General features: G+C 51.2%; 1 protein-coding gene across 4 annotated transcripts; it reads right to left on the reverse strand.

Moving 5' to 3' along the window:
• Positions 1–2,600: 2,600 nt before the first annotated feature.
• Positions 2,601–18,353, reverse strand: ENDOU (endonuclease, poly(U) specific; the record flags this gene model as incomplete). 4 transcript variants are annotated; one of them, XM_079714154.1, is made up of 10 exons in its annotated part: positions 2,601–3,182; positions 3,812–3,954; positions 4,691–4,797; positions 5,681–5,794; positions 8,697–8,896; positions 9,280–9,451; positions 9,929–10,063; positions 10,598–10,669; positions 13,636–13,752; positions 18,299–18,353. In XM_079714154.1, the coding sequence occupies 10 exons, from the start codon at positions 18,351–18,353 to the stop codon at positions 3,068–3,070; spliced, it is 1,230 nt and encodes a 409-aa protein (XP_079570280.1). In that variant the 3' UTR covers positions 2,601–3,067. The 4 variants fall into 4 exon arrangements, with proteins under 4 accessions (XP_079570280.1, XP_079570279.1, XP_079570281.1 ...); XM_079714153.1 differs by having other exon boundaries at positions 13,630–13,752; XM_079714155.1 differs by lacking the exon at positions 13,636–13,752.
• Positions 18,354–19,390: the final 1,037 nt, after the last annotated feature.

A 19,390-nucleotide genomic window follows, 5' to 3' on the forward strand; every position in this document is an offset into this window, starting at 1 on the left:
TGATAGTTTCACCATCATACTAGTGTTGCCACCATAGCGGGGCAGTGAGGGGCGTGCTGAGGTCAATTCCCTCTGTCACCGGTAACCTCCCTCTCCTCTACCCACTCACCCCCATGGTAGTGAATACTGCTGCCTGCCACCTGCTGCACAGAGCGGGGTGTTGCTCCAGGACCTTGCTTCAGACATGTAAGATCCCCCTATCCACTAAGCCATGGATGTCTCTGTCCTTGATTCTGGGCTCTTCCTCAGCCTTCAGGCTGGGCAAGTACAGGGCTTGCAGGCCTGCGGGGTGCAGCCCAGTAATTGTTTCTTAGAACATCCACCTCTTTGCTTACATTGCCCATCTGTTCTTGCATGCTATCTACTTTATCCCTTAAAGCCCTTAGCATATGAATCATAGTTGTTTTAAATCCCTAGTATGATAATTACAACATTCCTGCCGTGTCTGGTTCGGATTATTTGCTCTGTCTCTTCAAATTGTGTTTTTTGCTTTTCGTTATGCAAGCAGATAGGGTAGGGAGTCCCCAGAGAAAGAGAACCAGGCATGGCTTTCTTCACAGAAGAGAAGCCATTTGGGGCCTAAGCCATTCTGTAATCTAAACCTGGCCACAGTGCTTGCCCTTGAACAGGTCTGAGTATTTAATGACCATAAGGGAACAAACGAATGCAGAAACAAAGGACTGTATCAGGCAAGAGAAGTAACAATAACAAAGATCAGAAAAAAAAAAAAAAAAAAAAAAGATAGCAAAGATCAGTGGTGAAAACTCCCCGTTCTGTTTCAGTGGTAAAGATTAGCCTGAAGAGCTCAACCACCACATCAGCTGGAAACTGAGGGATGATGTTGTTGACCTTTTCTGACCCTCGTGACTTCAGTCAACTAAAGCCTGGACTCGGTCAGACAGCCCAAGCCCCTCCATGAATATGCGTGGACCCTTAGCTTAACACTTCCCCCAGTTTTGCTGTTTGGGGTGACACTGCTTTGGGAAAGATCCCCACTGTTCTCCTTACTGGCTGCAAGTGATAAATCCTTCTTCTTCCCGATCTTTGGCTTGGTTGTCTTTTGGCTCGACACCCACCAAAAGGGGAACCCCGTTTTTGGGTAACAGTTTTTTCTTGATAGCCAGACACAATGTACCAGTAAAAGAAAGTGCTGTAAATAGGCCTTTAGTAATGTGGTGGTGAGGTGTGAGGGGAGGGAAAGCATCCTGTAGTCCTCTGTAGGTCTGTCCTTCAGTCAGCCTATGCCTCTGTACTGTGAATTTCACAAGTGTTTCTCCCCGCTTGTGTGGAGAGGATGGCTAGAGGGGGCTGGAGTTGGGTAATTCTCTTCTCCCACTTGGAAGGCTAGAGTTGGGTCTCTCCCTTCCTGTCAGTTAGGCTCTGACAATACCCCAGCAGCTTAGGCTCTGGCTAACTAGCTTCCCCTCAGGGCAGACTTTGTTAATAAGGACAGAATGCTCTGGAGTATTTCAAAATGGTTTCTTTTCTCACACCTGTGCAGGAAGGCTGAGGGCATTTTTCTCACACGTTTATTACAGGAGCTCCTGGAGGTAAATTTCACAGCATTGTGCAGGTGCCCTATGACTGGGTCCCCTGGAGTTTTTAACTCTCAGAGCCAACTGCACTGAACCTCCAGCAATTATCAATTACAGTTCAGGTTTTTGTACCACAGCACTGGTTTCTGTGTCTTCCTACATTCACCTGTCTTTCCAGTCTTGAGGGCAGCAGTTTGCCTGTGTTCTCCCCTGTCTTACAGATCCAAGAAGAATTGTTGGTTTTTCACTCTGTTCAGTTTTTACTTGTTGTTAGGATGGAATGGTGGCTTCCAGGCTCCTTATATGTGGAACCAGAAGCGGGAAGGGCTCTCCTTCCACCCTTCACATTACAAGTCCACCAGGGGAATTCTCCACCCATCTTAGCTAGAGAGACTTAGGTGAGTCAGGAACTTTACCAAGATACCACATCCTCCAGGCCATCCCAAAGAGCCACTAAAGCCAGAAGCATCACTCCCATCCCTGCTCCACAGAAAAGGCTGGGAGACAGACAATTGATGGGGGAGCCATATGCAAAGAAGAGACACATTTCAAGTTTTCTTAAATGACTTGAGACTCAAGACTCTAAAGCATAGTTCAAGCCTTGCCCTGTGGGACAGCATCTGGTTCCCAGTGTGATTAGGGGAGAAATGCATAACTGAGTGAAATAGGGAGCCCCAGTCTCCCTGTCTTCCATTCTAAGAGCTTATGCAAATTATGGCTGCTGAATTAGACTGAAAATAATTATGTTAGTGACACCAAGCTATAGGTTCCTTTCTTCTTCTGATGCAAAATCTTCCGCCTATGAGGGGAACTCTTTTACAAACTATTTGGAATCAAAATACAGCTCTGTAACTGCACTAAATATCCACAGTTAGGAAGCTTCTTGTTGCAGTTACCTAGCTGACTACAAAAAAATCAGGCCTGGAGGAGTCCACTGCTGCTCCAGCCTACTCACTGCATGAGCCGTTACCCTCTCGCAGACCCTGTTCTGAGAGGATCTAACCCTAGAAAAGACCAAATACCCACCCTTGATCTCCATAGCCTGATTTATTTGAGGCCCCAGTATGGGGGTGATTACAGTTTGCAGAGCTGTGTACAATAACAGCCATTAGGGTAACCTTGAATTTCTATCAGCCATTCTTCCTAAGAACAATTGAAAACATCTTCACAGTAAGAATGTCATCAGGTTTGCCTTCTCACCAACCCCCAAAAGAGGAAATGGGGCAAACCCGTTCCCTTTGCATTAAAAGGAAACATGAGGCCTGGAGACCTCAAGGACTTATTCACGGTTCCACCTCCCAGCAGGGCAAAGAGCTATTGAGGGTCCCCACCTTCTGTGTCCAAAATGCTGGAGGACAAAGATTTGACTGTTTCTCTAATTTGTATCTTTTCTCTCTTTCTCATGTGGGCATTTCTGGATTGGGGAGTGCCTCCCGGTCTCCTCTATTCCCTCCCCCTCCAGCGCAGAGCAAATAGCATCTCAGTTCGACAAGAGCTCTCACTGCCCTCACGCCCCTTTCTAGCTCGAAGCTCTATTGGGTAGAAGACACCACGTAGGCTGTGTTGATGTACTTCTTTCCGTAGGTTGACTTGTCCCAGGTATAGGTCTGGATGGCCAAGGGATGTCCACCCAGGCTTAACTGGCACCTGTGGGGAAAGATCAGCAAATCATAGGGACCTGCTTCACTCCACCTCCGTCCCCAAAGCTGGAAGGATCAAATTCAGCCCACGCAGAAGGGCTCCACCCTGTCTTAGCCTCTAAGGGAGCTGCCACAGCTTGCTTCAGCCTCTGCCTCTGGCTCCCCACGTGCAGAGGGCCCTTTCAAAATCTGTCTTATTTTCTATCTTCTTAGAGAGTACTGCTCCTCATCTGTCCTACAGGAATATTCTCAAATCCAACTCTAGAGCTGAAACCCCCAGAAACTAAATGTCTGCTTAGGGTTTCAGAAGTGGTTGGGCCCAGAGTCCTCAAATGTTAGAGAAGATGAGGGCCAGTGATTTCTAACTATACTCTCTGGGGCTCCAGGGTTCCCCCAGACAGCCTCAGGGGCCAAATAGAGAGGCTTGCAGCCCCAGGGCAACTCCATTTCTAACTGTTTCGTATATTAAGCTCCTGCGTACATTGCACTTGGAGGAGGGAGGGGATGTGGTTCTGCTGCTGGGATGAAGGTTGGCAGCCACACGACTGATCTAATCAACAGCTTCACGTCCCAAGACAGAAAACCAAGGCCCAGAACAGTGATGTGTCCAAGCCCTCCTGAGCCACCAGGACTTACACTTTGCCTGGCCTGGCGATGAAGCACAGGGAGTAAAGTGCAAACTCAAACTCGGGGCTGCTGCCGATGAAAGTTGAACTCATTTCCTTGTAGTAGCCGTTCCAGGTGAACTGCAAGGCCAACACATCGGGGTAAGAATCCCCCTGCGGAGAGAAGGGGCGGTAAAGGGGGTCTGGTGAGTGCCACAGTGCAGAGTCGCACAGAGGGTTGGCTAGGATTTGTCGAGGGCCCGTGGGGGTCTGTGTGAGCTTTCTGGGGAGACTGGATTCTTTAAATCGACAGAGGATGCAGTCTGCCCTGCTAGGGTATCTGAGTCCTGCTCACACCCTCTCTCTGGAGCCGCCAGCTCGCATCTCCCAGGAAGGCCACAGTCAGCATCCATGTGCCTGGTGCCAGGGGAGCAAGGACATAACTGTTCCCTGTGGCCCTCACATGCGGAAGAGAAGGACACCTTATTGCCCCCAAATTGTTTCCAGGCTCAGGGCAGCAAAAGCTTCTTTTTTTTTTTTTTATAAAAATATAAGAAGTTTAACTCAGACTAGCCAGACTGAAACTTCAGCTGACACCACATTCTAAGGAAATTCAGGTCTTTGGTTTTCCCCTCTAAGGATTCTCCCCTGCCCACACTCTCCCATCCAGAGAGGATGCCCTCTGCCCCCTGCCCCCTGCAGCTCAGGAGCCTTCACTGTTTGGAAGCATATCCTGGCTGGCTAAACCCTCTTTCCAGCAAATAGGGAAGTCCTATTCACGATCCCCGTTAGGCTGCCAAGAGGGTCAGGGTGGGAGACAAGTCTGCCTGTTTGGAATTCAGAATGAGGACAGGACATCTGGGTACTGACGAGGCTTTTCCAGCCCACGGGGTCAGCACTCAGTACTCACAGGCCAGTCACAGATGTGACTGTAATAGTCCACCAGGCCCTCCTTCTCCTGCATGTAGAAGTGAATCCAGTTATGGAAGCCAGTGACCTTGCCTTTTTTGACTTTCCCTGTAATAAACAGATCAAGGTGGATGATCTGGGCCTCCCCTCCGACCTCTTTCCCCACTCCCGTGCCAAGGCTGTACCCCTTCTCCAGTCTCTTATTCCTAGAATGTCCACCCCAACTTCCCGGAGTCCCTCACGTCCCTAACTCTCACCTCAGAAAGCTCCCCCACCACCCCACCACCCCCCCCACACACACAACTCCCATTTCAGCTGAAGCCCTTAGGAGAGTTCCTTCTCCCCACTAACCCTGGGCCAATCTGAGATACTCCTCTAGCCATTTCCCTAGGAGCAAGCCAGACTTGGTGGGAGCTTTACAGGGTGGGGCAATGCAGAAAAAGATCATGGCCTCCTTAGGAAGCAGCTGACCAAGCCCTGGAAGAGGACCATTGAGAGGTAGACAGCCAGGGCCTCAAACACATCTCTCTTCTTATGTGTGCACCTTGGGAGCCCCAGTATCTGGGCTTCTTTCTCCCTCTGATAATCCAGAAGAAACTGGTCCTCAAAAATGGCCCCTCGGGGCTTCCCTGGTGGCGCAGTGGTTGAGGGTCCGCCTGCCGATGCGGAGGACGCGGGTTCGTGCCCCTGTCCGGGAGGATCCCACATGCCGCGGAGCGACTGGGCCCGTGAGCCATGGCTGCTGAGCCTGCGCGTCCGGAGCCTGTGCTCCGCGATGGGAGAGGCCACAACAGTGAGAGGCCCACGTACTGCAAAAAAAAAAAAAAAAAAATGGCCCCTCAGTCCCCTCCCTCTTGGCCAGGGAGTAGACGTGCCCTGCCCTGCGAGCTGGCTTGACTGCTGATTCATCGGTGCTGATGCTGCCCTGCGCCTGAGGGAAGCATCTCTCTTCATCCCTCCAACTCTTTCTTCCCAAGCAGAGCAATCCCACCTGAGAAGACATGTTCAAAGCCACCTGAGTGCCCCTCTTCTTTGCCTCTTGAATACAGCCCAAACCACATGTTTTTCAAGTCGTTGACGAACTGCTGTTCTGTGCTGTAGCGGTCTGGGGAGAGGAACACAGAGGACTGAGGAGAGGGGAAGGCAGGGCCAGATCCTGGAAAGCAAGGAAGGGCCACCTGCTCCAGCGTGACAAGAGACAGGTGGGTTCAGACAACATAGTCAGTTGTTCGCTCAGCAATTATCTATGCCATAGATTCTATGGGGCCCCTGTTTTGTGCCAGGCCCAGATCTAAAGGCTGAGGATTCATCAGGGAATCACAAGGACAAGATTCCTGTCTTTATAGTTTATATTCCAGTGGAGGAGACAGATAATAAACAAATAAACAATAAACAGTATGATTTCAGATAAGTGCTATGAAGAAAATGAAGCAGATTATCCCATGATGCCTGGAGGTGGGGTTCGGGTGGGAGCTTTTCTAGAAAGGCCTCTCTGAGAAGGTAGCACTGATCAGAGACCTGAAGGGTAAGGAGTCAGTCATGCAAAGACCTGGGGGAAAGAGCCTTCCACTTAGAAGGAACAGCAAGTGCAAAGGCTCCAGGACACCTTGAGCTTGGTGTTTAAAGAGCTGAGGGCCCATGTAGCTGGAGCACAGCCAGCAGGAGGGGAGAGTGGTAGGAGAGGAGGTCTGAGAGGCAGGCAGCTGCCAGCCCATGCAAAGAACGTTGGAGCTCAGTCAAACTTTAATAATAAGAAAAATAGTTTAGATTTACTGAGTATGTTCTGTGTGCCTGGCACTGTTTGAGTGCTTTCAATCCTCACGTTGATTCTTCACGTCAGGTTGTTACCAGGCGCTCCTGGTGGAGGAGATGGAGGTGGGGAGTGGTGAGGTAAAGAGAAGAATCAAATATAACCCCTGGGCTTTGGGCCTGAGCAACTGGATGAATTATGGGGTCATTTATGAGATGGGGAAGATGAGGAAGGAGCAGGTCTGGAGGAAGAGGCGGGAACCGTGAGTTCTCTTTACACTAAGTTCTGAGTAGATGCCAGTTAGGCAGGCAGGGAAATGTCAGGGCTGGGGATCTGAATTAGGGGGCTATCAACTATCAACAGTTCACTGCCCAGAATTGTGTGTAGAGGACACTAAAGAGATACCAGGCATATTCCCTCTTTTCAAGGACTTAAAACACAGTTGGGGGATTTCCCTGGTGGTCCAGTGGTTAAGAATCCGCCTTCCAATGCAGGGGATGGGGGTTCGATCCCCGGTCAGGGAACTAAGATCCTACATGCCGAGGGGCAACTACTGAGCCTGCGTGCCACAACTAGAGAGCCCACGCACCGCAACTACTGAGCCCACACGCCACAACTAGAGAGAAGCTCACGCACCTCAACGAAGAGCCCGCGTGCCACAACTAAGACCCCACGCAGCCAAAACTAAAAATAAAATACAATAAATAAACTTTTTTTTTTTTTTTTTTTGCGGTACGCGGGCCTCTCACTGTTGTGGCCTCTCCCGTTGTGGAGCACAGGCTCTGGACGCGCAGGTTCCGGACACGCAGGCCCAGCAGCCATGGCCCACAGGCCCAGCCGCTCCACAGCACGTGGGATCCTCCTGGACCGGGGCACGATCCCGTGTCCCCTACATCGGCAGGCGGACTCCCAACCACTGCGCCACCAGGGAAGCCCAATAAACATTTTTTTAAAACCACACAATTGGAAAACAAGACTAAGAACACAATATAACAGAGAACGCCTTCACAATCTGAATGGCTACAGCTTACCGAGTGCCAGGCTTTCCACTGAGTGCTTTATATGCATGAATCCCCCAAGACCCCATTGCACAGACAAGGCTCAGTTGGGGTCTGAGGGTCAAACGGCCCAGGGTCACATGCATCATTAGCAAGTGAAACCAAGTCTCTCTGGCCCAAGGCTATTTTAGGACACACTCCAAACCCTTGACCTCTGAAGAGACTCTGAAAGCCAGCTGTGAGCTGCAGCAAGTGCAACTTCATAAATGAGGTGGAATGTGAGCTAGAACTTTAAGGATAAGTGGCATTTGGACAGGGAGAGAGGTGAAGACCGGATGGGTAGTGGAACAGCCTGGACTAGGGCTCAGTGTCGACCTCCAAGATCCTCTCCTGTGTTTACTACAAAGCGAACACCAGGGGGCGGTGCAGGATCGCGCCCTCTTCACAGGGCTTGCTTGTGTGTCACCGGCTTTACCTAAAAACAGTGTTACTAACTCTTAACGGGGCCACTGGAGGATAGAATGCAACGGCTCTGAGCAGAGGCGATCCCACGGCCAGCAAGGGATGACCAGGATGGAGCCACCCCCAGGCAAGGCCCAGCTGCCCGGAGTTCAGGAAAGGAATCTGGAGGACACTAACAAACACACCGCATGCCAAGAAGTCCTGCGGCCCAAACCTTTTTTGGTCTGATTCACATGTATCTGTATCTGGAGTCTCTCCAACCAGAACCCTTCCCAGTATAACGTCCCCCTCTGAACCTTTGTTGATTTTCTGTTGCTGTTTCCCCAGCAAAAATGTGGAATGGGCCGGCCTCCTTCCTGGACTTAGTGCCCGATGAGGGAGCGGGGGCAGGGACCCTACGTGCCCGCAAAGTGGTGCTGAGTACGGGATCAACTCAGGTGGCAGAGGAGTGCCCTGGGGGGTGAGGGGGAGCGGGATGACTCACGGCCTGCAGAGAACCCTGAGACTGAAGCAGCAAGTGGGGAGGTAAACCAGGCGGCTAAGATTAGGTCAAAAGATGGGTTGACTTCGAAGCCGGACAGAGGATTTTTCAGCTCCTGCTTGGGTCTGTGGTCTCTTCTAGGCCCCTCTCTGTCCCCTCCCAGAGGTACACTGGCCTCCACCTAGTCCCCACCTGCTCTCTTAACCTGCCCACCGTGGAGCCCCCAGGGGTGCCTGGCCCGCTGCGGGCACAACGCGTCCTCAGCAGGGCCTCCCTCTCTCTCGGGGCCTGGGCGAGGCCTCACGGCCTCATTCACTCTGCTGGTGGAGGAAGCCGTAGAGTTCCTTCATGACGGCCGTCTTCATAACCTCTCTGAGGAAGGTGTCCTGCTCAGCCAGCTGCTGGGCTGTGAAGTGCTCCCCGTGGCCCGTGGCCCGCTGGTAGTTGTCAAGGAGGTTGATGAAGGCGGCGTAGGTCGGCTTGGAGAAGAGCTTCTCATTGACATACGTAAAGAGACTGGGGCAGGTAGAGGGAGGCCCAGTGAGAGGCCTGCACGTGGAGCAGAAACCCCTCCAGAACTTCCAGATGCAGGGGCAGGCATGAGAGGGTTGGGTTCAGAGGCAGAGTGGGGACTTCACATACTCTTGGGGACAATGCATGAGGTCCCTCTTTTCTTCCACTTCATCTCTTGGAAGGTCAGTTCTATTCTCAGCCCAGCCAATCCCAGAAACCCTCCCAAATGGATCCCCACAGGTCCTCAAGATGGCTTTATCTGTCTCTGGAGACCTAGTTTTTCCCTCTCCCTTTGGTCCTGCCTGCCTTGAGGAGAAAAGAGCTGAGGCACCAAAGCGAGCAAAGCTGGGGGACAGACTGCAGGAAGAGTCTTGAAGGGAACTCACGGCTCTGGGCAGCGGTCTACTTGGTCTCTGGTCTCCGAGGGCGAGATGCAGTTTTGGCTATTGAGAACAATATCTTCCTTCTGGGCTTTGTTGGTGTCTGCCCTATAGATCTTCTCAGAGATGCTCTGCGGTTCCTCCTTGGTTATGGCATCGCTGATGTGGGAGAAGCCCTCTGGGAGGAATTGGGGGAGGGGTATTTCAGAGCCCGAGGGAGGCCAGGGGGCAAGCAGCTGTCTGTGTGCATCCCCTCCTGGGCACCTTCCAGAAGCCAGCAGCGGGGGAGAGGGGCTGCAATCAGGCGCCCTAGTGGTTGTAGGGCAGGGGCCTAGGGGCCTAAAGGATCCTTAGTTCAGCACATGGCCTTGCCCACAGAACGTCCATGAAATATCCACACTGCCCCCTGCCCCTAGGAAATTTCTCACACTTTGGCACGCATCAGAATTGTCTGGAGGGCTTGTGAGAACAGATTGGTGGGCCCCACCCCCAGAGTTTCTGATTCAATGGGTCCGGGGTGAGCCCTAGAGTTTCCATTTCTAATAAATTCCCAGATGATGCTCGTGGTGCTGGTCCAGGGACCACACTGGGAGAGCTATTGCTCTAGAGAGTTCCTCTGCCTCTGGGGCTATGCTAAAGGGAGCAGGAGACTGACCATGGCCACACAGGCTCTCGAAACCCTCGCAGCAGTTTCCAAACTCTGGGCAGCGGGCGTTGCAGTGGCATAGGTGGTGCTTGTCTAAGGCTTCCAGGCAGCGGCCCTGGCAGGGGTTGGGTGCCGAGTACAAGTCTGAGAGGACAGAGGGGAGGTGTGTCCTGGTCTGACCTCTAGGGGTCGCTCTTCGCAGCGGCCAGGCCGTGCCCACTCCATGAACCCCCCGGCCCCCACCCCACCCCCCCGGCCCAGCCTTGCTTTCCTGATGCTTCCTATTGAAGAACTCCAGGGAAGGAAAACAAACAAGCCTAATTGGTGCACACCCTTCACAGTCAGGAAGTCCTTTCTGGTGCTGAACTCTACTTTCTGGCCTGTTGTTTTTATAATCTTCCCTCTCTAAAAATAAAATCTCTTCCCCTTCCCTCTCCCTCTCAGCAGGCCTCGGACTCTTTCCTGCCTTCCCCCCAGGTCACTGAGGCCCTAGGGCTTCCTCCCTCCCAGACCCCAAGAGTCCAGCGAGCTGCTCTCACCACCTCCAGGCGCTGGATTTGGGGTCCCATCTGGCTTCGGCCTGGGCCTGTGGCCGCTCACATGGCTGCCCCCTCCTCGTCCTCCTCTCACGTCCCTCATCTTTATCCCGAAGGCCCCCCTCTGGGGAGGCAGACTCACCACTAGCCGGGGCCCCCTCCATCTCTTCTTCCAGCTCCAGGAATGGCTCTGACTCTTTGGGGTCCTCGTCAGCTGTAGGTCAGAGAAGTAAAGTCACCAAACATCCCCGAGGGGCCCCTCCTCTTTATCACTGATTCTCAGTCCTCCCAGCTTCGGGGACAAGCATGTGCAGTGGAAGAAAATACAAAACGGGCAAGGGTACATTGAACAAGTACCAGGTGAAGGAGGAGAAAATCTGAAAATGTAAGACAGGGGGATTGAAAACTGTTCACAGAAGTGAAAGAACATCCCCAGGCGATAACCCTCCTCACCATTTACCCTTCTGGTACCCAGTGTGCTCATCTGTAGAAAGGGGAGGTGGTGGGCAGGAGGTGGTCTCTTCTGGGCTGAAAACTCTGAGGTTGGGATGACTTTTCTTTCTTTTTTTTTTTTTTTTTTTTTGTGGTACGCGGGCCTCTCACTGTTGTGGCCTCTCCCGTTGCGGAGCACAGGCTCCGGACGCGCAGGTTCAGCGGCCATGGCTCATGGGCCCAGCCACTCCGCGGCATGTGGGATCTTCCCGGACTGGGGCATGAACCCGTGTCCCTGCATTGGCAGGCGGACTCTCAACCACTGCACCACCAGGGAAGCCCGGGATGACTTTTTTTTTTTTTTCTTTGCGGTACGTGGGCCTCTCACTGTTGTGGCCTCTCTCGTTGTGGAGCACAGGCTCCGGACGCACAGGCTCTGGACGCGCAGGCTCAGTGGCCATGGCTCACGGGCCCAGCCACTCCGCGGCATGTGGGATCTTCCCGGACTGGGGCATGAACCCGTGTCCCTGCATGGGCAGGCGGACTCTCAAGCACTGCGTCACCAGGGAAGCCCCCCGGGATGACTTTTATTTAATGTAAATTGATAGATGGATAGGCTTGAACTCTCCAAATGACAAGACCCTCACTTAGGAACATCCCTTACCTGTAATAACTCCCAGAGTCAAGGGTGAACTCCTCCCAGGCCTCATGGAATAAGAATTGTTTCCTGAGGTACCAGATTCCCTTCTTTCTTCACAATTACACTTGGCAATGGCCACAAAGGCTGCATTTGGGAATTAGGCGCATTCAGAAAAGCACATTCCTATTGCTGGCCCATTCCCTTGCCTGCAAGCTGAGTGACTGCAACCTTGGCTCTGGGCAGAGAAGGGTGGAGCGGGGCTGGGGAGGAAGAAGAGGGAATGAATGTTGCTGGGGACTCTGAGCTCCTCTCTCATCACAGAGGAGAATAAATTCTACCCCTACACCACCCCCCAAAGCCCAACACTATTACAAAGTGCTTCAGAATCTGTCAGCGCGGTCACCAGATAGTATCTTGTTCTTACCATCAGAACCGTGGGGCAGGTTATTCATTCAGTCAACAAACATCTCCTGATCACTTGCTTTCTGCCAGGCTGTGTTTTAAGTGCTGACAATCCCCGGGGTTGTAAACTCAGCCACCGTTTATGCTAAATAGACCTTTGTGAGCTGATCTAGAGTCTCAACCATCATTTATAATATTTTTTCTGTGGGAAAAGGATTCTGAGTTGCACATCAGAGACAGTGATGAAATGGCTGCTAGGCTGAGGATCGTCTCTATCTTGAAATGCCAGCCTGATTGTCCAAGGTGCACAGGCCTCCCTGTGTCTGCTACATGGGGCACAGGGCAGCAGAAGAGGGGTCGGCTGTAGGGAAGGGGAGAAGGGATAAATTGGGAGATTGGGGTTGACATATACAACTACTATATATAAAATAGATAACTATCAATAATGAGAACCTCCTGTATAGCACAGGGAACTCTACTCAATACTCTGTAATGACCTGTAGGGGAACAGAATCTAAAAAAGAGTGGATGTATGTATATGTATAACTGATTCACTTTACTGTACAGCAGAAACTAACACAACATTGTAAATCAACTATACTCCAATAAAAATTAATTAAAAAAAAAAGAAGGGGGGTTGATTCTGACTCTGGCACTGAGCTCTGGGCCTGGGTTTCCCTGCCTGGGTCTGATGAGCAGAACTGCTAGTATGTGTGGTGTTTTTTGTGTAATTGAATCAGCATTCTTTTGGGTGGAAGCAGCTCTGAGGGCACATTGCTGGGCCAGCAGAAACCACTCTTGGGCAAATTAGGAAAAGGTACTCCTTTCTCAGCAGACAAAGCTCTTCACCAAGACACATGGCTTAGCGTGAAGGATACAAATTCAACTTTGGACCAACTCACCTTCTCAACCAGGGGCGCTTGTGCAGTGCACAGCCTGCACAACCATATGCAGTGGTCTTGCTGGCCATTACCTACCATGGGGCACATAGTTTGACAGTGAACTTAGCAAGGCTTCATGTCACAAAGCAGAAGACCATTTATCTGGGAGGCTAAAATATTGGAAGCATCCAAACAAGGGAATTATTCAAAGTGAGTTTTTTAAATTTTAAACTGTGTACTTGGAGTAGCAGAACAACTGGCTTTTGAGGGTGATGCATGTCCCATTTAACCTCTGGCCTGGGAATGACAGGTCAGAGATGTGCAACCACTCAGTCCACTCGCAATAGGAAGAGTGGTATGAATTGTCAGTTACTGATGCCATGCGGTCTTCCTGGTGGCATGCAAGTTGGGAAAGTTCACTATCACTTTTTTACTTTTGCAAATGATAATTTGTCGTGTAATACATGCTAAAATGATATTTTCATCCTTTTGCTTTTTTTTGGAATTACTTAAATTTTCCAGATATTATTAATCCTGGTAGTTCAGACAGATATTCCAGGTAAATGACGTCTACTTTATTTTAAGTTGGGGTCTTATGTTGGAGACATCCTAGAATACCCAGGACAAGTGGTGGCCAAAGCCCTGGCCCCTGCTCTGCTCGTCAGGGTCCTGGTTTGGGCCCTTTGAGCCCAGTCATCAGTCTGGAACCCTGCTCTGGACTGCTGGATGCCCTGGCTAGCAGCCCTTCAGGCAGGTTAGATATGGTCATGGCCTGGCCTGCCGTGCCTCCTAGACCCTTCATCCCACAAGGAACCTCACCTGTACACAGGCGCTCATAGTCTTCACAGCAGTCCCCGTGCCGGGGACACCGGCGGTCACACTGGCAAGCAGCATCCTGGTCAGATTTCTCATTACAGCGAGATGCACACGACTCCATTTGGCCTATGGGCAGTAAAGGTCACAAACTTAGCTCTATGGGAATCCTACTCTCCTCACCAAGGCACCCTCTGCAGGAGGGTTCACAGACAGGGGCAGGAGCCCCACCTGGCAGGAAAGGTCATTGCTAGCTGCCAGGGAGAGGTACACGCACAGCCTCCCATACACAACATAAGCCTCGTCCCCACCACCCACCACCTGCCACCCACTGACTAATAATATAGACCAGGATCACAAAGTCAGGTGCCAATCGGGGCTAGATCTGTAACACAAATGAGTCAAGAAGCAGGAAGGCAGTAGAAAGAGGTGGGGACGGTGACAAACTTGGGAACGATGCCCTGCCTGAAACTGGCAGCCACTAGCAGCTCCAGCCAATTGTTGCCAGGTTGAGATGCAGGCTCCGTGTTGCCAGAGCCTCCAGTTTTTCAAAAGAAGCCTTCATTTTTATGTGAAATTTTCCAATTTTAAAAAATTCGGACAGACCGAAGAAAGAGGTCTGTGGGCTGGGCATAGCCCAGAGGCCACCATTCACCTGTCACATAGAGGATGGTGAGTCACCTTCGCCCAGTGATCCCACCTGCCTTCTCCCCTCTGACTTCTGCCTCTCATCCTGTCCCTTTTATGTCTCCTGCTTCTTTGTTCTTCCCTCCCCTTCGTTTGGTCTCCTCTGCACCCTCTTCCCCCCGACCCCCGTGTCACGTCTTTCTGCCTCTTCTAGTTTGGATTAGTTTAGCTCAGGGTGGGGAAAGAGGTGGGTGTGGGTGAGAATTGGACTTTGGAATAAGATCTGTTATGTAACCACAGACCACATCCCTTACTCCAGCCAAATGGCTTGCAGAAGCCAGCTTTTGGTCACAAGGGGCATAAGACAAGAAATTTTGAAAGAAATGGTACAAACCCACCAGCACTCCTAAAAAAACAAGCCCGCCACAGCAAAGACAGTGGAGGGGGTAGCTGGCTGGGCGCTCTTCCCTTTCACTCTGGGCTTTAAGGGTGATAACAGAACCTTTGTTTCCATTTGAGGTTCCTGAGGTTTGGATTTAGTGGGTACTGGGTTTAGGGTCAGGCTGTGGGTTATGGAGAATGTCAAGATCAGAGTCAGAGTCACAGTTAACACTGGAATTTGTATGAATGAAGAAACTGAAACCTAATTGGGGCCCGGGTTGGGATGGGTTAGGTTTAGATTAAGAGCTAAAGTTAGGATTTGGGCTTGAGTTAATTATTGGTAAAATAACAATTTTGTGTTGCTGTTTGGGTAAGGAATGGGAATAGGTTTAAAACTGCATGGTTGAGGAATGTGTCAAGACTAGGAGAGGAGAAATAATCCCAATTTTGCCTTAGCTTAGATTTGGGGTTTGGTCCTGGTTGTGATTCCACACAGGTATAGCATCGAAACTTAGCCTGGATTGGAGTGGAGGTGGAGAAGGGAGATATGGGTTTAGTCACTGGTTTGGATTCTGGGATTAAGGTTTATACTGTGCTAATGAGGGTGGCACAGCAGAGAGACCAAGAACCCGAACTCTGGCACCAAACTGCTCGAGGCCAGAATTCTGGTTCTTCTGCTTTCTAGCTACGTGATCTTGGGCAAGTTATTTGATCTTCTTTGCCTCAGTTTCCTTCTCTGTAAAAGTGTGATAATAATGGAGCCCATCTCATAGTCTATTCTTAAGAATTAAATGGGTTCATTTTTGTAAAGCACTTAGGACACTGCATGACACATAGTAGCACCACTTAGATGTTAGATAAATAAACAGTATTTCATGCCCATCTTCAAAGTGGCAGGTGTCCAGACTGGCTGGAGCAGTCTTCCCTGTCTACATACTCAATCTAGCTGACTCCCTCCCCGGCTTTCAGCTGGGCCATCGCTTGGGCTGGGGTGTCAGCGCATGTATGTTGCTGATGGTTTCTAGCTGACATCTTCGCTATGAGTCTGTGTTCTTTACATCAAAGAGGCGTCAGGATTAACCCAGGTCCTGAGGCAACTTCACACTGTGTAAAGGCTTCCAATGTGGCCAGAAAGGCAGATCCAGTGGATTGTCCCTAAAAGAGAACAGGCCCAAGGCCACTTGTCCCTCCAAGCCTAGGGGAACTCCCCCTGAATCTTAAATGATGCTCCCTTGGAACCCAAATGCAAAGACCTTAAGGAGAAGTTCTCAGCCCAGGAGGAAGGCTGTGTCAGCTGCCTGCTCAGTCAGCCTGGCAGTACACCCAGAATCCAAAGGGAGAGAATTCAGACAAATCAGGGCAACGTTCTTAATGGGCCAGATCAGCAGAGTCCAAGGAAGGAATTCACCCCATTCCAGCAGCTGGCACCAGTCGAGAAGGGCTGCAAGTGAATAGTCAGCTCTGTAGAGCTCAAGAGGACACCGCCCCACTGGCCCTGGCTGAGTGGACTTTTTCATCTCTGTTCAAGAACTTTGTCCCCAGTAGGAACCCCAGGCCAGGGATCCTTCACACTTCCCTGTACACCTCACCATGTGCTTCAAGAGGACCTTGGGATTTGAGGGGGGAGGGGAGGAGTGGGAGGGACTTCTCCTCGTAGGTACCTCCCCGTGCTGTTCTGGGGACACTCAGGTGAGTGTCAGAGTGTCACCCTGACTACTCACTCCAGCGAGCCCACCCGGTACCTCCCGTTCATACACACACTCTGTGTGCGCCTCGCTCACTAGCCAGGCGCCTGAATCACTGCTCCAGCAATCCTCTGCCACATCTCTCTGACTCTCTCTTTCTGCCTTACTCCATTTTGGCCTTTCTTCTCCTGGACAGAGGTACCCTCTCCATTCCCCGGGAAGAGCGTATCACCAGCCCCCATCCCTACACGAAGGGGTAAATTTCTCCGTACACTCCAACTCTTCAGTATGACTCAACACCCAGTCCCTAACCACACTGCCCACCAAGAAACTTGGTCCCAAACCTGGGTGTCCCTATATGCCAGCCCTCAGCCCCTCTGATGGTTGGGGACTCCTACATCTGTGCTTCTCTGGGGGCCTCAGATGCTGTTTCCATGGACACCTAGCCAACCAAGAAGATTCACTTCCAGGACCAGATTCCTGCTTCAATTCACTTGAAACAACCAGGGACCCAAGATTGGCTCCCATGCTATTCATACTCCTGCATCTAATTTCTGAGATGTTGGGATAGGACAGACAAGAACCGAGCCTCTTCCTCCCACTTTAGGAAAGAAGGAGGCATTACCCCCTGGACCCTCTCTTCCCCATCAATCCCACAGCAGGATCAGACCACCAGCCCCAGGGGCAAGGGCTCCATCTGCCCTTCTGAAGCCACCTTGGCCTCTGCCCTCAGGGATGTCCCCCAAGGATCAAATGTCTCCAGTTGCTCTCCTCTCCTGAGACTGCAACGCCTCAACCCCACACCACTCCTTCACAGTAAGCTAGAGGCTCTCACACCCTCCCTCACTCCCTACCCAGAGCTCCGCACCACCCCGGGGCCCAGCTCTCTGCCATGTGTGCTGGAGAGGGGGTACACGATCCCATCCAGCGTGGGAGGCCTGGGAATGGCTTTCCCCTCCCAACGTTTTCCATTTAGGAATCCTGTTAGGGGTCTCCTATCCACAACCTGACTGGAAATGATTCCAAGAGTAAATTTTATGTTTATATAAATTATTTTATATAAATAAATACTTGTTATATTAATAGAATTAATATGGTCTAAATATACTTATAAATATTATAAATTATTTTATATGTATTTATCTTTACATAATCAAAGACCCAATTTATTGAGATCTCACTCCATGTAGGGTGCTTCTTGTACATTATCTTATTTCACCCTTACGACAGTCCTATGTAGGAAAAACCTGAGTGGGATTCTTTCTCCTTGGGCAGAGGATTCCCCCCACATCCCTCAGCCCAACCCCCTCCCTTGGCACTTTCCCTACTCACCCAGTAACCACTAATTAACACATCAGCATCCGCATCTGCCAGCTGCTGAACAGGAAAATGTTCCCATCCTTAGCCACAGGTCCTGTCCCTGCATCGCTAGTACCTGGGGGCCAGGACCCTTCTCTGCTTTAGGTCCTCTAACACGGGACAAGACTGATTCCTCTGACCACATGACCTGCCTCCTGGTCAGGGGCTCTTCCAGTTTCCCCGGAGCCTGCCCTCCTTCTAAGCCTATGTCCAGGGAAAGGTCCCACCCAGACAACTCACCTACCCCCAGGTAGCAGAGGAAGTGACCAAGGGCGACCAGGCCACTCAAAGCCAGTCAGCCACAGCCCAGCTTTACGTTCTACAGTGGCCCCAGAAAACAAAACCTTGGTGAGATCAAAAGTCAGGTTGGACTAAGGGATGCTTGGGGCTCATCTTCCAAGTCATCAAGAAGGGGCTTCCATGACATCGGTCCATCAGCTCTGCAGCTCCCTTCACACAGCCCAATCCACTCCAGAGGCAACTCCTGCCTCAGACCAGGCCTGGTCTAAGGTGTCCATGGCTTTAGGACACAGCTGGCTCTCTCTCTTCTCACTACCCTCACACTCTCCCAAGTCCCCCAACTCTCGGCAGGACTCCTGTCATCCCCACCAGTAGTGACTTACCAGCCCAGGCCAGGCCGCAGAGCACGGCCACTATCAGGGGAACACAGGCCTTCATGGTGTCCAGTTGGAGGCCAAGAGGGGATTGGCTGTTGGACTTTCACTAGAGTCAACATGAATATCACAGCTCCCAAATGAGCTTTGTTGCCCAGGCTGATCCTTTTAAAGACATCAGAACTTGTGGATCTGGTGCCTCCAGATCCTTCCAGGTGGAAGGAGGTGGAGAGCGGGTAAGCCCAACAGCTGTTTGAAGCCAGAGGCAAGGGAACTAAGCAGGCAGGTAATGCCAGATGTTTAGAACAAGGAATGCTAGCTGTTTGTAGCTAGAAAATAGGTCATGCAAGCAGGCACAGCAACTTGGGTCTAGTGTGGGGGGTTCTCTGTCCAGGTGGGGAGCACTCATGAGCTCATCTCTGGGTGACGCCTTTGAAACATCCACCTACCCGCAAGCCAGGGTCTTGACCTTCCAAGGGCCTCAACTGGCTCCATATTTGAACTCCAGGTGCTCAGCGTGAGGAACATAGTAAGATGGTCATTATGTGTTAGACAAACAGGAAGTGCTTAAGCAAGCCTTGGGGTACCAGAAGGAGGGATCTAGGAGGCATAGGTCAGAAACAAGTGTTGTTCTTACTACATCAAGCCACACGTAGCCACATCACCCTTGAAATGTCACGCAAATGGGCCTTTAACTCTTACTGAGTCAGCATCTCAGGTTTTACCTCTTTCAGGTTCTCCCAGGCTCCAGGTGTATGAGGCCTCTTAAAGGCAGCCAAAGGACCATCATTTCTCTCTCCCTTCATCCCTCTTACACTTCTCTCCCCCAGGGACCCCTCCCCAGGGAGAGACAAGGCTCTCAGGGCTCCCATCTTCCCAGGTCTGGGAGCAGAGATGCAGCCACGTAGGGCTGCCAAGTTTTCCCTCCTAATAAAGGTAAAATCTTCTAAGTAAAATGCCCTTTCCAGAAAGAGCACTGCCTGGAGATTCTCAGGCCTCTCAAAAAGGAAGTCTCATAGGAAAAGGCAAAACTGATGAACAATTGAGACCGCGCTGCAGTAATTTTTCCTGGGGTGGAGTCGGGGTGAGCACATCCTCCAT

This window comes from Hyperoodon ampullatus (genome assembly GCF_949752795.1).
Source record: "Hyperoodon ampullatus genome assembly, chromosome: 11".
Lineage (NCBI taxonomy): Eukaryota > Metazoa > Chordata > Mammalia > Artiodactyla > Ziphiidae > Hyperoodon > Hyperoodon ampullatus.